This window comes from Urtica dioica, chromosome 12 (genome assembly GCF_054948205.1).
Source record: "Urtica dioica subsp. dioica isolate 48M chromosome 12, U.dioica_male_clone48M_v1_H2, whole genome shotgun sequence".
NCBI classification, from domain to species: Eukaryota; Viridiplantae; Streptophyta; class Magnoliopsida; order Rosales; family Urticaceae; genus Urtica; species Urtica dioica.
The window spans coordinates 18,060,612-18,077,315 of record NC_142767.1 but is presented as its reverse complement, the minus strand read 5'-3'; the positions used below and the strand labels follow the sequence as shown (position 1 = coordinate 18,077,315).

The 16,704-nt window shown below is 33.3% G+C and overlaps 1 protein-coding gene across 1 annotated transcript; it reads left to right on the top strand.

Annotated features, from left to right (window-relative positions):
- Positions 1-10,152: 10,152 nt before the first annotated feature.
- Positions 10,153-14,180, top strand: LOC149379802 (cytochrome P450 714A1-like). The gene is made up of 5 exons (XM_089603337.1): positions 10,153-10,595; positions 11,981-12,207; positions 12,376-12,629; positions 12,874-13,237; positions 13,552-14,180. Exons 1-5 carry the CDS (start codon positions 10,265-10,267, stop codon positions 13,981-13,983), a joined length of 1,608 nt encoding a protein of 535 aa, XP_089459463.1. The 5' UTR covers positions 10,153-10,264; the 3' UTR covers positions 13,984-14,180.
- Positions 14,181-16,704: the final 2,524 nt, after the last annotated feature.

Sequence of the window (16,704 nt, the reverse complement as noted above, 5' to 3'; positions counted from 1 at the left end):
TACTTGGAAGATGACTTATGTGCCAACTTTTTATTTCTTTATTCAAATTTTTGTTTTTTGTTTTGTTTTTTTGTTTAGATAATTGAGAGAGTATTGTTGCCCTTAAATTTGTATTTGTTAATAGGCTTTAAACTTCCGTTATGAGATCAAATATATTCTGAACAATTATGAAAACTAAATAAGCAAATTGGAATGAAGTAGCTAATATTGGTGCCGGGCCTTTTATTGAATCAAATTGAAAGAAATATGACAAAATTAAATGAACTGAAAATAATCGACAAAGAACAATAAGAATCTGGATTTTAGATGTTAAATAGACCGGAAATAGAATATAGGTTTCTAGCGTAAGGATAAATGTATTCATTTATGTCCTTAAGCTCCTACTTATAGGCTTCAAAGAGAGGGTCGTATATATAGTGAAGTGATTACACGCATAATAAATAAAGTATTGATCTCTCGTATCTTATTCATACTTTGTACTTATTTTTAATTCTATAAACAATTCGCGAAAAAAAAACCACAGATAAACTTGGAAGATGAATTACGATGAAACTTTTTAATTATTCATTGTTTTTTTTTTCCCCCGACAAGTGAGGGAATTTTCCTTAAAGCAATCTTGATCTTTTCAATAGAAAGGAACGGTTTCATTTTGTTAATGGGGATAAAATTTTCGAACAAGATCAAACAAATTCTGAACATTTATGAAAAACAAATAAGCAAATTGGAATGAAGTAACTAATCGAATTGAAAAGAAATCTGACAAAATTAAATGAAAATAAAATAATTGACAAAGAACAATAAGAATCTGGGTTTTAGACACTGTTGTGTTTGGTAGTTAACTCAAAAAGTTTTTTGTTTTCTGTTTTCTAATTTTTGTAGTTGTATTGAAAAACTGTTTTGTAGTTGTTTTCAAAAAGTTGTTTGGTACAGTTTTCATTTTTGTTTTTGAGAAAGTGAAAAAACTGAAAAAAGTGTTTGGTATAGTTTTCATTTTTGTTTTTGAAAGAATGAAAAGAGAAGATGAGGAGAAAGAGGAGAGAAGAGAAGAAATTTTTTTTCAAAAACACATTTTATTTGTTTTCAGTTTTCTTTACTTTTTTCCAAAACAACTTCAAAATTTTTTGAAATTTTTTTCTGAAAACACTTTACCAAACATGTTTTCAATTTTTGTTTTCAATTTTTTCAACTCAAAAACTAAAAAACAGTTTTTGAGTTGCTTACCAAACATGCCAGTGCTCGAAAATAGAATTTAGGTTTCTCGCGTAAGGAAAATTGTAAGTATTTCTATCTTAATCTCCTATTCATATGCCTCGAGGAGGATCGCCAAACTTCTGTTCTCCAGGAGCACATCGGGTTGAACTAGTCTTCCCCTCTTTTCATCGTGTGCCAGCTAGACCCGGTATCAGAATAGCGGTTAAGAAGAACGTATAACCGACACTTAAGATCCTTAACTTCATGAAGTTTGGATGGAGTCAAGGCTCATCAAGCCATGTCTCATACATGGGCTAAGCCTCAAATAGCTTATTAGCTCGCTGCTTGCTTTACTATTAATGTCTTATAATTAATAGGAGTTCTTATCAAACTATCCCGCAACAAAGTGCGGTCTCTATTCTGAATCCAAATCCAAAATAAACTAATTTAATAATTTAAATTTATTTTTAAATCAATATAAATTAATTATTAAATAAAATGATGAGATGATTTATTTTGATTGGAAGGACAACAAGAGAAATACCCCAAAATGGGACAGGGCTCCAAATTCCTCTATTCTAGTATATAAATAAATAATGAAGAAACAATGTAAATAGCAAAAAAGAAAAAGCTCAAAATTCGTAAATTTAAACTGTTGTTACAACCCAAATAGAAGTTTGGCATTTTGTTGCGAAATCGATGGAGTCTAAAGAGTAGTGCAGCTCAAATTTAATAATTTTCTCCAAGATATCATAAATCCCAAAATCCGAATATTGATCTGGTCCGGACCAAAAATTAAAAGAACTAGTAGTCTTGTTGTGCGTGAAATACACGCAATTGGATAAGTACCAGGAAAACGTAGGACACCTGGCCGGTCCTGTCTATGCATTTCTATTGCACACGAATAGACACGTGTCTTCGAGCTTCGTGACCCTGACCCATCCTTTGTCTTTCCCGGCAAACCTGAAAACCCTAAACCACTTTGTGCATCGTATAATCCGGTGATAGAGTCTCAACCGATGTACCTCGACCTGCAATAGATCGTCGGAGCATGGCCACCTCACGAGATAGCTATGGCACATGAACCTGTGCCCCTTAACGGAGGGACAAAAATGGATCACCAGCGCAACCTTATCCACGGCGGTGATCACCGAATCGGAGATCTCGAACGATATCATCGAGCCCTTATTCTCCGGTGATTTCAACCTTCCATACTTAACCGCGTACACTATATTACCTCCTAGGATCACCACGTCCGCGATCACCTTGTAATCCGAACCTGATAGCCTGGTCCAAGACAATAAGTCTCTGCCGGGTCGGAAAAAGGATAACTCGTGGGGATCGATAAGCAACACAATGCACTTGTTCGGGTTCGCCACCGGGTCGGCGGTGATTACAGTTTTGTGAATAATATATGGGTGGAAAATGGCGGGATATTCCGTGAAAAATAAAACTTAGGTTTAGAAGGCGAATCGTATGATGTTCCACGTCAGCATTGTTTATGGAAAAAAGGTCGATAAACGTCATTGTTTTCGGATGCGACGTCGTAGAAACGCCACACGTGTTCGTCAGTTCTAGCCGGAATCAGAAGCATTGGAGGTTGATGGTCGCGCGACACGGCATTTCGCTTGACGTTGTTGAACTCCAACGTGGAGCGCCACGAGACGCACATAGCTCCGAATCGGATATAATCGCCCAACGGCTCTAGTTTTTTTAAGATATCGTCAAGAAGATTATGTGGTAATCCTTCCCAATATGTAAAAACGGACAAATAATTACAAAGGCGTCGAACATGTTTGTTTGATTTATTTATTTATTTTACACGTACTTGTACGGGTACTGTGGATCAACACAGTTTCAATATATTACATGACACTGAATAGAATAAAAAATAAAATAAAACAATAGAGAAGGTGTGTTACCCATTGTGCCATAGCAGTTGAATGATCATACGCAGGGCCGGCCCCTACCTTAAGCGACATAGGCAATCGCTTTATGCCTCACATTCATGTTTGCTTTATGTTTAGGTTTCATTTTTCTAAAAAGTTAATATAAACAGACCCCAATTTGATTTTATTTATTTATTTAAAAGCCTATTATTTTATATAAAATGGCCTTAATTAAAAGCATAATTTTTAGTTTTGCCTAAGGCTATAATTCATGAATTGTTTGGCCCGCCCTGAATTCATACATTATTATATGTACTATTTGCTTTTAGTTGGTGCTCACTTTAGTCGGCCGTGTAGCTGACTGAAGATGTACTTAGATTTCGGGATCTTGAATTGACTCTTCTACCCTATCTCTCTATGCTTTGATTGGCTTCGAATGGATTGGGCTTTGAGGAAGCCCAAGAGTCAACAGCTGCAAGGTTGACCCTTTGTGTGTGTGTGAAGAAAGTGACCCCTCTGCTTGCTAGGCTTGTTTTTAGTAGGGGTGGCAATTTGGTCCGGACACGAAACACGAAACGGTTACGACACGAAGCGGATTTGGATCTCAATAAATGGATCGGTTCTTAATTGGATCGAACACGCTAACACGATTAAATAATGGTTTAAAACGACACGATTACGGTGACACGATTACGGTAACACGATAAAAAGCCGATTAACACGATTATTAAATGGTCGACACGAAACACGATTACGATCCGCACGAATATGACCCAATTAACACGATTACGAATAATAGCACGATTACGATCCATTTAAACACGATTAATATTATATATGTAAAATTATAAATTTATAACTATAAATATAAACTTATAATTATAAACATAAAATTGATATTAGAAAATATGATGTAATAAAATAAAGTATATTCGTATGAATATCAATTCACGTAAGATAACATATAGTCAATAGTATACCAATTGACTTAACCGGAGCAATAAGACTCACAACTCATATCGAATAATCACAATTACTATAGTATCATAATAACGTATTAAATTCAATTTTATTTTATTTCAATTTTAATTCAATTCATATCAAACAATCACGATTCACAATCACAATAACAATAGTTTCATAATAATGTATCATATTCAATTTTATTGAATATCAATTCAATTCAATTCATATTGAAAAATCACAATTTAAAATTGACAATCACAATAACTATTATATCATAATAACGTATTTATTTCATTTTATTTTATTTCAATTCAATTCACTTCATATCGAATAATTTCAATTCACAATCACAATCACTATCATCTTATAATAATGTATCATATTCAATTTTGTTGGATTTCAATTCAATTCATATCGAAAAATCACAATTTAAAATTGACAGCCACAATAACTAGTCTCATAATAACGTATCATATTTAATTTTGTTTTATTTCAATTCATATCGGAAAAATACAATTCACAATCACAATAACTATCATCTCATTATAACGTATCGTATTCAATTTTTTTATTTTTTTTAATTCAATTCAATTCACAATCACAATAACTATAATCTCATAATAACGTATTATATTCAATTTTATTTGGTTTTAATTCAATTCAATAACTATCATCTCATAATAACGTATCATATTCAGTTTTGTTTTATTTCAATTCATATTGAAAAATTACAGTTTAAAATTGACAGTCACAATAACTATAGTCTCATAATCACGTATCATATTCAAATTTTGTTTTACTTCAATTCCATTCATATCGAACAATCACAATTGACAATTAACAATCACAATAACTATCATCTCATAATAACGTACCATATTCAATTTTATTTGATTTTAATTCAATTCAATTCACAATCACAATAACTATCATCTAACAATAACGTATCATATTCAATTTATTTTATTTCAATTCAATTCAACTCACAATCACAATAACTATATTATCATAATAACGTATCATATTCAATATTATTTGATTTCAATTTAATTCAATTCATATCGAGCAATCATAATTTCAATTCGACTATCACAATAACTATAGTCTCATAATAAAATGACTTATTACCTCCATTTGTTTTCAAATTCAATATCTAATTTTTATCCAAATAAAACATTCATATAATTATAAATTTCTATTATTATTTCATGAAACTATAAATAATTAGTCTAATATTTAGATTTGATATCCCTCCATAACATTCCCTCCATATTCTCCATAAAATTTAAGTTTAGTCTGCCGTTAATTTAAAGAGTCATAAACCATATTATTTAAATTAAATATATCATACTCAACTTATTTAAATTAAATACACCAAAATAGGGTATTCAATTTCCCTCTATTTTTTTCTTACTTTCCCTCTATTTTTTTGTTCCATTTTTCTTACTTTCCCGCTTTTTTTTTTCTTCCCTTTTTCTTAATTTCCCTCCAAATATTTTAGATTCACCTAAATTCCCTATATTGTTTTCGTTTCCATTTTTATTGCTAAAAATATAAAACATCAACACCACAACATTAAAGCAACAAGCAAGGTTCTCTCTCTCTCTCTCTCTCTCTCTCTCTCTCTCTCCCCCTTATCGTCAAAACCCACTCTAGTAGTCTAACAAACTAAGGGCTTCTGCTTTCTTTCCTCTTCCAATGCACTCATCATCATCACACGGTCGCTTCTTCTTAAGCTTCGTTCTTGCTTTCCTGACCTCGCTCTCCACCGTTGCTTTCGTCGGCGATCCCTACATTTTCCATGATTGGTCTGTCTCTTACCTCACCGCCTCTCCTCTCGGAGTCGTTGTGGTGATCGCTGGCCTCGTGTGGAACCCTCCAACGTCTTGCGCGTAAGTACTGCACATATGTCTTCTTATTCCAACGATTCCGTCTTCCAAATACTTCCACTAATACCTTCTTTTCTTTTCTTTTTAAATCGCAACACACGTTAGTACACTCATTATTTTAATTTACATGGCATCAAACAAATTTGAGAGTTGATTGCGAAGAGTGTGTGGGTGTGTAGATGGGCTACAAAGGTGTTTGTGAACAGCGACGAAGCTTGCAAATACGGCCGACGCGAAGTCGGACTCCCCAGCCACCTTCTCGTCTTCTTCGAAGGTAATAACTCCATTCCATTCCATGGCAAGCACATACATTCCGATCCTGTTCAGTCCAAAGGAGGTTTGATGAGTGTGATGTGAACAGAGCACGGCGGGTCGAAGGAGGAGTTCGGGAATGAGTAATGCTGTTCGAGTCACTCCACATGACACGTGGAAGTGGTTGGGACCGTCCATCAACATGTCCCTGCCAAGCTTCAGCGGCCGCACCGACACCACTCCTCACCTCCTCAACTACTCTTGCAACATTCACTCCAGGTAGGTACATCACTCCCCTTTTTTCTGTTGCAGAACTCGAACACCGTACACCGTCGTTGCTTGGTGGCATGAGCCGAGCCATCGCCAATACTAACTGTTTAATTGTCTAGACTGTTTTTTTCATTGATTTGTATATGTTCCATGTTATTTTGAAAAATGTTTGTTTTCTCTTTATTTTGTTCCATCTCTTTCATTCTAATTCCCTCTGTCCCCATTACTCTCCAAAGCTAGCCTATTCCTCTATGCGTGAATTTTTCCTCGTCGCTCGTCGGGAATTCCCCCTTCAAGGTAAAGGTTTTTATTTAAAATCTTTTTTTTTTTTGTTTTAACCATAGACTATTGCTTAAAAAATTCTGATTTTGTTTGGGATTTTGAATTTGTGGATCCCACAGTTAGGAAATATTTGTCTCTTGAGAGTTTTTTTCTTTCTTCATACTCTGAGGTTATGTAATTATTTGTGCTTTGGGTGATTGTCGACATGATTCTATGATTCAATATATCAAGCTACCAATTTTTTCGTTTGTTGATTATTGATTGCTGATTGTTCTGAGGTGATTGTTGATTGCTGAGGTTATGTTGTTTTAATTATTTTAACAAGAAGACTATTTTAGTTAATAGCTAGTTTTGTTTGTTGTGGTTACTAAACAATTTACGTTCCACGTATTTGGTTTAGCATTGAGCTATCTCATTAAAGATCCCAATCAGCTATATATTTATTGCCGTGTCTCTTATGATCACCGTGTATCATTGGCCTACAAGCTTGGTGATAGGGTGGTGATGGTTCACGTCATTTCATTTAGAGGCTCTTGGTGGTATTGGTTTGGTGTCAATCTAGCTCTTAGTTATATTTGATTTAAAAACCTAAGCTGTGTATGTATAAAAAGTGTATAAGTTTGAACAATACTAATATATTGAATCTTGATAGGGTGGTGGTGGTGAAGAGTGACTCACTCTGAGTGAGACGTTAACTTGACAGAAGTGATGGAGAATACTTGAATTTACGCAGTTTTTCTAGATTTTCCTGACTACAAGATTTAAATCATCTTGAAATAGTGAATTAAGTTTAAGTTCATAAAAACGATTAAAACACGATTAAATAAACCATTTAACACAATTATTAAATGGTTTAATTTAAACGGTTATGGATCTGTAAAAAAAATAAATGGTCGGATTTGGATCTAAACTTCAAACACGATTAATAAATGGTCGGATTTGGTTCTAACAATTATTTATGCAAACACGATTAACACGACACGATTACGATACGAACACGAAATTGCCATCCCTAGTTTTTAGTTTGTAACGATAAAATATTAAATTAATAACTAGGTAAGTATCAAATACATAGAGGTTAAATATGTAGAAATCGATATAGTGTCGATATTTCAAGCAAATTATAAAAGAAAAAGAAGAAAGATATAGTGTCTGAAATTACTGTTTTTGCGCAATTATTGCAAAAAGTGTTGTAACAGAAAGTACAACAATTGAAGAAATTTAGAGATCTGAAATATAAATGATATGAGTGCATAAGTAATTAATAGACACCAAAATTGGTAAACCAGTTCGGCAAGTCGTGCCTACATGTGAAAGACTTTTCCCTGTTGAAAGCAATTTACTACGATAACGTAGTACAATAAAGATTTACTCTCAAACGACTCTCTCGCTAGTTAACCCAACCTATGTTATCCTCTTCAATAACAACTTAGACTCTCACTAAGCACGAGATCCCTTCAGTTCCCACAGAATATCTCTTACAAGATATCTAAACGTGTTTCCCGTTCTCTCAAAGTAAAAACAAATTCTCTGCTTCTTATACCCACAATGAACCCATATAGGAACACCTAAACTAGAGAGTGTACACAATAAAAAAGCTTGAACAACTAGTTCAAAACTTTCAAACAAAAATAAAGTATTCAAATAAAAAAAATTTCGAATGAAAATTATGAATGCGTGAGGATTTTGTGAAAACAAATATATATAGCAACAAATTAGATCTTCCAAAGTTGACTTCCAACTTCTGGACCCTTAAATATTGCTGAAAATTTGAACAAAATCGGATTTAAAAAGTCAGCTAAATACGTTGACCAAATATGTTGCAACATAATCTGAACACTTCGGGAAACTTCCACAAACGTATCGCAATCAAATAATTGTGAGATAAAACAATAGAAATTTACTAATAAGTAACTGCTAATTTTGTTACAAATTACAATTAATTGAGATACAATTAAAGGTTACTAATAAGTCAATCAAACAGTCGAATTTGTTACAACTAATATGCCGAATTAATTAATATAAAAAAATGTTAACAATATTTTTAATTTTTGACTGATCAATGAATAACATTTACACTGAAAACTGAAACATATCTATTTTTTATTAAATTAATTTCAAGTGGCCTAGATTAAATTATTTATCTAAAATTTAGTAGCTTTAAAAATAATTATAGATACAAATCATGTGGGACATGACCTTTTTTTTTTTTTTTTTGAAAATGTATACTAGGGAAATATGCTATCAACGTGGATGTACACTATATATATATTTACTGAGTTATCCCTTTAACTTCCTATATATATATATGATTATCTATTGGTCAAACTTATCTTGGGATTTATCTTCTCTTTATTTGCTAGAGCAACCCCAACCCACACTAACTAAATTTAGCGTGGGATGAGACATATTTATTGTTTAAAAAATCATAAGATATATATCTACATCTACTGCCACAAACCAACTAAATGCTGTTTATGAAAGTCATTTGTCACTATATACCTCAAATACAAAATCAGCTTTTTGAGTCACCACCTGTGTAAACAAATTAATTGAAAGTATTAAAAAAAAAAATTAAAAAAAAAGAAGGAAAACCAAATCATATAAACATTTCCCCTCTCTCTTCAGTCTTCTCCATCCTTTCAATATGAAAGCGACGTACCAATAATAATTAGATGGAGGATTCAGTGTAATTACACACCTTGGGCGCGAGGCAGTGAAATTAATTTGATATACATTTGTACAAATTCAGATCATCTGTCTTTTTTTATGTCTCTTTTAGTCCCAATCAAAACAAGACATATCATCGTTTTATTTAATTAATAATTTATATTATTTAAAAATAGATTAAAATAATAAAATTAATTTATTTTGATTGAAAAGACACTAAAAGAAAACACAAAAAAGAGACAGAAACATCAAAATACATAGAAATTACTGATATAATATCTATTACGAGACTATTTTGGGTAATATATTATTTAACATGAAAATACTATTATTATTGATCTTATACTACAATAAAACGATCTCAAGATCTAATATATGGCATCACAATTTAAAAATATCCAATATATGATTTAAGAATAACAGAGTAACTAGTAGGTCACATATAATTGAGGCCCCTTTTTTTGTTACATCATATGGGTGTATTTTCTATAAGAGCCAATACACGCGCAAACACACTTATCCACAAATTTAATAATAACCTGTTTCACACATTGACTAATATTGGACCTGTATACTTTGTCTTTCTTTTTTTTTTTTTTTTTTTTTCCTTTTCTTTTTTGAATCAATTATACTTTGTCTTTCTATATCTGTCAAATACAACTCAATCCATCTCTATCTATTCATCTCTTAATCTCTTTCTCTCTCTTTATAAATAGACGCATACACTCACGATCAATGACGAAACATAGCACAAAACAATACACAATACACACACTTCTCAAACAGCAGAGAGATAGAGAGAGAGAGAGAGAGAGAGAGAGAGAGAGAGAGAGAGAGAGAGAGAGAGAGAGAGAGATGGGTCAATTACTATGGAATTCTAATGATAATATCATAGTTGGGGTGAGAGTTTTGATGTCTCTACTATTCATAGGACTGGTTTGGGTTTTGGTTCACTTATACAACAACGTGTGGTTGAAATTCGAGAGGCTTCGAGTGAAGCTGAGAATGCAAGGCATCAAAGGTCCAACGCCGTCGTTTCTGTACGGAAACCTCTCGGAGATGCAGAAGATCAAACTCAGGGCCGCCAAATCTTCTCCGGCGGCCGATCAGCGATCGGAGGAGTTCGTGGCTCACGATTACACATCCACTCTCTTCCCTTACTTTGAACAGTGGAGAAAAGAATATGGTAATTAAGCTAGCTCTTTTCCTTCTCTATAACCCTAGTCATGGCTAACACTCAATTTTATTTTTATTTTTATCAGGCTAATATGCAATTAGTTATTCATTTTTTTAATAGGCTTTTAAATATGTCCATATTATATATTATTGGTTTGATAGCGAAAATATTGATGTTATCGCCATGAAATGTAATTTTTTATTTTATTTTATATTTATATGAAATATCTTTGATATATATGCAAGACACATGTGTAACGTTTTCATTTTAATCTGTTGTAAAGTATTTTATGGTCATTCTAATAGTCTTGCTTGGCAAAATCCAAATACGTTACTGTTTAATTGTTAAGTGTAGTACACGAGGTGAAGTTAATATAGCTCCAAATAACATTTAATTTTTTCTTTGTACTAAAATAATAAGCGGATATAGGATATTTGGATAACTCTAAAATCGTGTCGTTATTGTTTATAGTATATTAATGGAGATTTATCTCTATAAATAATCGCTCTATAGAAAATCTGGATTCGATTTTGGACGTACAGTCTAGTTTTAGTTTTGCTGAGTTCAGCGGCATCAAAGTATTGGGGGATAATCATCTATGTGATAACAACTTGGCAATTTTATATTTAATGTACATTAATTGTACTATGAATTTATTAAATATATAGTTGGTAACATTGACAGCCTTAACTTTTCTTTTTTACAGTGCATATTGACTGCATTAAGTGATGTTTGAACTTTGAACTATACGCCAAATACATGTTTTTACCTTGAATTCTATCACCGGCATTTGCAATATAAAAATATACAAATGAAATTTCTGGTACTCAATTCCATGTCTATTTTTATTGATCGGGGATTTACTTAGGCTACGTTTTTAATATTGAATTTTTGAATAAAGAAGAACGCTTTGATTGGTTGAGTTTCCGAAATTCCGAAATTGTGTAGCTCTTCGTGTCGCCTTTCATTATTGAAATTGGTCAGCTATATTGTTTTTATTAACTAGCTTTTGATTGATGAGAAAACAAGATGTCCCACTACATGGAGATAAATTGAATAATTAATATACACGTGTATATTTCTACGCTGAAATCCAATGCACAAGTTATCTAACGCTCATATAAATGATTTTTTTTTTCCACACAAAATGATATGAGTTGAAAAATTAATTGATTAGTAAAATAGTTACAATATTAAATTTCCAATAAATTAATAGATATTATAAAATTTTAACAAAATATTCAAAGTTACGTTGTCCATTAAAACATTGTCAAACTTTTTATATATTTTTTTTGAAAGCTATTTGTTCATATTATAACATATATATACATATAATTGTTTTGTGGCGTGATTGAGCATATAAAAATTGCTGAAACTTATCATAAAAATTACAGGATCGTTATACACGTATTCAACTGGGGCAAGGCAACATTTGTATATCAACCGCCCAGAGTTAGTGAAAGAAATGAATCAAAGTATTACATTGGATTTGGGCAAGCCTACTGATGTGAGTAAGAGGCTCGCACCGATGCTTGGCAATAGCATTTTGAGATCCAATGGAGCTTCATGGGCACACCAAAGGAAAATAGTTGCTCCCCAGTTCTTCATGGACAAAGTCAAGGTAATACTTCAAAACCAAATGGCTTCTAATTCTCTATAAACCAAAAGGCCTCATGATGATAATTAATTTGAAGTAGGGCTGATATTTTTGTCTCTATGATTTATGTTTTTTAATAATTTACATTTTCATAAAGTGGGTCCCACTGAATAATGTTACATGTGTTGGCAGGGCATGGTGGGGCATATGTTGGAGTCAGCCGAGGCAATGGTGAGGAAATGGGAAGAGTGCATTGAGGCCAATGGAGGTATGAACGCAGAGATCAAAGTGGATGAGGACTTGAGAGGCCTCTCGGCAGATGTGATCTCTAGGGCCTGTTTTGGAAGCTCTTTCACCAAAGGCAAAGAGGTTTTCTCTAAGCTTAGAAGCCTCCAAACCATTATCTCTACTCAAGGATTTCTATTTGGATCCACTACTAGTATTGGGTAATATGACAACCTTAAAATTTTAAATAATTATCATGTTTTGAACACTCTTATAGGATGAAAAACGGATAAGATTTGTGAGTATGATGAAAAAATTGAAAACTAAATTTTCGCGTCTCACGTTTTGAGTCGCGGCCCATAATATTATTTTATTTTAATAGAATAAAAAAGCAATTAGCGTTGTTCAATGATTTAAGAAAATATAAAGGATCGAGGTGTCGTGATCATTTTTTTGTCGTGGCAGAATTTTCGGGGGCAAAAAGAAGAACGAGGTGAGTAGGTACGAGAAAGAAATAGAATCTTTGATTTGGAAGACCGTTGTAGAGCGAGAGCAAAAAAAGGAGTCCGAGAGAAAGGACTTGTTGCAATTTCTCCTAGAGGCCGCTAGCAATGACCAAAAGATGGACAAGGAGGCGTGCAAGCACTTCATCGTGGACAATTGCAAGAGCATGTACTTTGCCGGACACGAGTCTACGGCCGTGGCAGCCTCGTGGTGCCTCATGCTCCTAGCATTGCACCCTAATTGGCAGGATCGGATCCGGGAAGAAATTGCCCTAATTTGTCCCAATGCTGCTCCGGATGCAGATACCGTGCCCCATTTAAAAACCGTAAGTCCAACTTTTATTAAAAAAATTAAAATACAAAATTGTCACATTTCTTGTCTAGTAACTATACAAATGCATCACATTCACGAGTAATTGAACTTTTAATATTTGCAACTTACACAATTTCTATCAATTCATGTATCTATATAGCTAGCTTGGAATTTGTTAAGTTTTATGAGCTTAAATTAAACTAGCAATGACCAAGGAAGAAAAAAAAATATGCATTTCATTTATCCATTCATTTTCATTCTCATGAGTTCCAAAAATGTCATGTTGATTACAATTACAATTAATGACTATATTAAATTTATAATTAGGTGACAATGGTGATCCAAGAAGTGTTGCGTCTATACCCACCGGCGGCGTTCGTGTCTAGGGAGGCCCTCAAGGAGACCAAAATCGGGTCCATCACCGTCCCCAAAGGCGTTTGCCTATGGACACTCATCCCGACCCTCCACCGTGACCCCGATGTGTGGGGCCCGGATGCTAATGAGTTCAAGCCCGAACGTTTTGCCAACGGAGTTGCCCAAGCCCAGGCCCACAGTACCCACCAGGCTTACTTTCCATTCGGCATTGGGCCCCGCCTCTGCCTCGCCAAGAATTTCGCTATGGCCGAGCTAAAAGTCATAATTGCCCTCATCGTTTCCAAGTTCGTCTTTTCTCTCTCTCCCAATTACTGCCACTGCCCTGCCTATAAAATGATCGTCGAGCCCGGCCATGGTGTGCAAATTATCGTCAACAAGATATGATGATCAATAATAAATATCAAGCTACAATTTATTTAAAAGAATAATGTGTCAGTGGTAGAGCATATGGTATAAAATGAATGCTATGAAGTGTATTAGCTCTGGCTGAAATAAATCATTTGAATTTACATTTTTTTTATGTCTTATTATAATTAGTATGTGGAATTTGATGTTGAAGTCACAACAATAACACATTATTTCATTTGTATCACAAATAAGTTTAAATTGCATTCGTGTGTTTTTTTTTTTTTTTTTTTTTTTTTTTTTTGCATATTTATCACCTATACAATGTCTTAATATATTACCCTTTTATTTTATATCCAACAAGAATCCATATCCACACCCAAACTCTAATCTCTCATCAAATTCCCTCCCAAACCCTAATCTTTCTAGCTCAAACCCTATTTGACACTATATATTCCAATAATTGGCACTTGAGTTGCAAATTTATTTTCAAGAATATATCTGATTTGTATTCTTTTATTTTATTTTATAATGTTAGTATTTATTTAGAGTTTTTTACATTGTATATAAATTATTTAAGTTATATAAATCATATACTATATTCTAAATCATTTACTTATGTTAATAAAAAAATCATATTTTTTTTAATTAGTTACAATAATTTATGTTAATGGTCTAAAAATTGGAGATGAGTTTTTGTAATTATATCTTTTTTGTTATTATTTTTCAAATTATAGGCAAAGTTGTAATCATTTGGAATTTTTTAATTTTTAATCACAATTTAACTATGGGTTCTCTAAATATATAGCGTTGTAAATATAAAAAACTACTATGCAACTAATTTTTCTTTAATAATAATTAGATAGCCATGTCTTTTTATTAGCATGGCTAAATTTATGTTAATAACCAAATTTACGTAATGGACAAAAAATATATATGAAATGCTTGAATTGTCTATGTGATCTGAACAATTATTTACTTATAATTAACGATAGAGTTACCAATTCACTACTTTTTAGTGGTTTAGTTATTTAAAATTTGTTTAGTTGATTATTTTTTTGTTATTTTTAAATTATAGACATTTTAATTATTTTACACTTTATTTAAATTATAAATCTTTTAATTTCTGTTTTCTTATGACTAATTGAACGGAATCTCATTAAAAAAATAAAAATACAGAAAAAACTATTGTGCGTCACTATGGGTTTTGACCCTAAGATTAAAGACACCAAATGAAGAATACATAAACACTAGAACAAATAAAGGCATCCGTTGCGACGATTGTCGCACTAAATGCCTCAAAAATCGGACCTATAATAGTTTGTTAGATTAAAATAACTAACAATTTCTCATATAATCTAGACTTGGATACTCTCATCTAGATCTATATTGCGAGTCTTCTTCTCACACATAAACTACATAACCATCGGTTCTTCAATTTTCTCGGTGACACGAGCATTGGATCCTTGTCTGGATCCCGAATGAGACTGGGCTCTTCTTTTCGATCAGAGTGGAATTTTCGGCACTCTGATGCGTGGCGTTCGTACACGTTACAAGTAGAGTATTTGATTTTGCTTTTATCTCGATCTCGACAACGGTTATCACTACTGTAATTTCGTAGCTCATTTTCATCCGTGATGTTAGAAATATTACTTCAATAATAATATTATTATTATTTTTTTTGAAAAATAAAACCGACAGCTTAGAACAAAGGAAATAAAAATTACAACACAACACTATTATGAGCGAAGGAAAACAAGATGGAAAGCAAAGGCCGATGACCGTTCGACGGTTTCCTTAAAGTAATATTGCCCTCCCCGTGGGTGCCGGAAACGACGAGCAATTTACCTCCCAGGATACAACGGCGGAAGCGAGAAGAGGTTTGCACCAAACGGACTTCTCCGGCGAACTAAACCTGTAACAGAACTGAACACCGACTACAAAAAGAAAAACAATTTCTGGGAGAGAGAAGAAGCTGAGAGGAGCAAAGGAAACTATGTGTTTCTGTGTATATGTTCGAATGAGAAGAGCAAGCCTCTATATATAAAGGCCAATGCTGCGTTGGTTTAAGTTCCAAAAGTGTCCAGCCTTAAAGGCATTTAAAGCAGGTTATTACAACCATTTAAACCACCGTCTTCAACTCACGGCCAAGTGAACAGTCACACGTTTTTCAGCCTTAATGGCATTATTACACAGCCATAAAGAGTACTTAAAGCTCAAAGAACCATTGAATTGAAGAATCCAAACTGTTGGCTTTAAGTCTCAAAAGTACGCTCTGTCTGGTCGAGCTCATCCAGTCGAGCTCGTCCAGTCGAACTGAAATGACTTCGTCACTAAAACCAGTCGAGCTCGTCCAGTCGAACTGGAATGACTTCGTCACTAAGTCCAGTCGAGCTCATCTAGTCGAGCTCGCCTCGCCCAGTCGAGCTCGTCTAGTCGAGCTCGCCTCGCCCAGTCGAGCTTGAATGACTTAGTCAGTTCGTCCATTCTGTCACTTTCTCAATGTGACATAAAGCATACTTCACACATCAATTTCTCATTCATTCTAGCTCTGATTTTGGCAAAATTATAATCGACATCCTCTCCATCTATGTCCGCTAATAAAAATAAGTGACCTCGTCATTTTTAAGTTTAAACTAATGTTTAAAAAAAATATCCATTAAAAAGTGATGATGTCATTGATGTGTTTAAGTTTACACGGAAATAAAATGATACACAAAACGACAAAAGATCTGACTCGAATGAATTGCGTGTAAAATA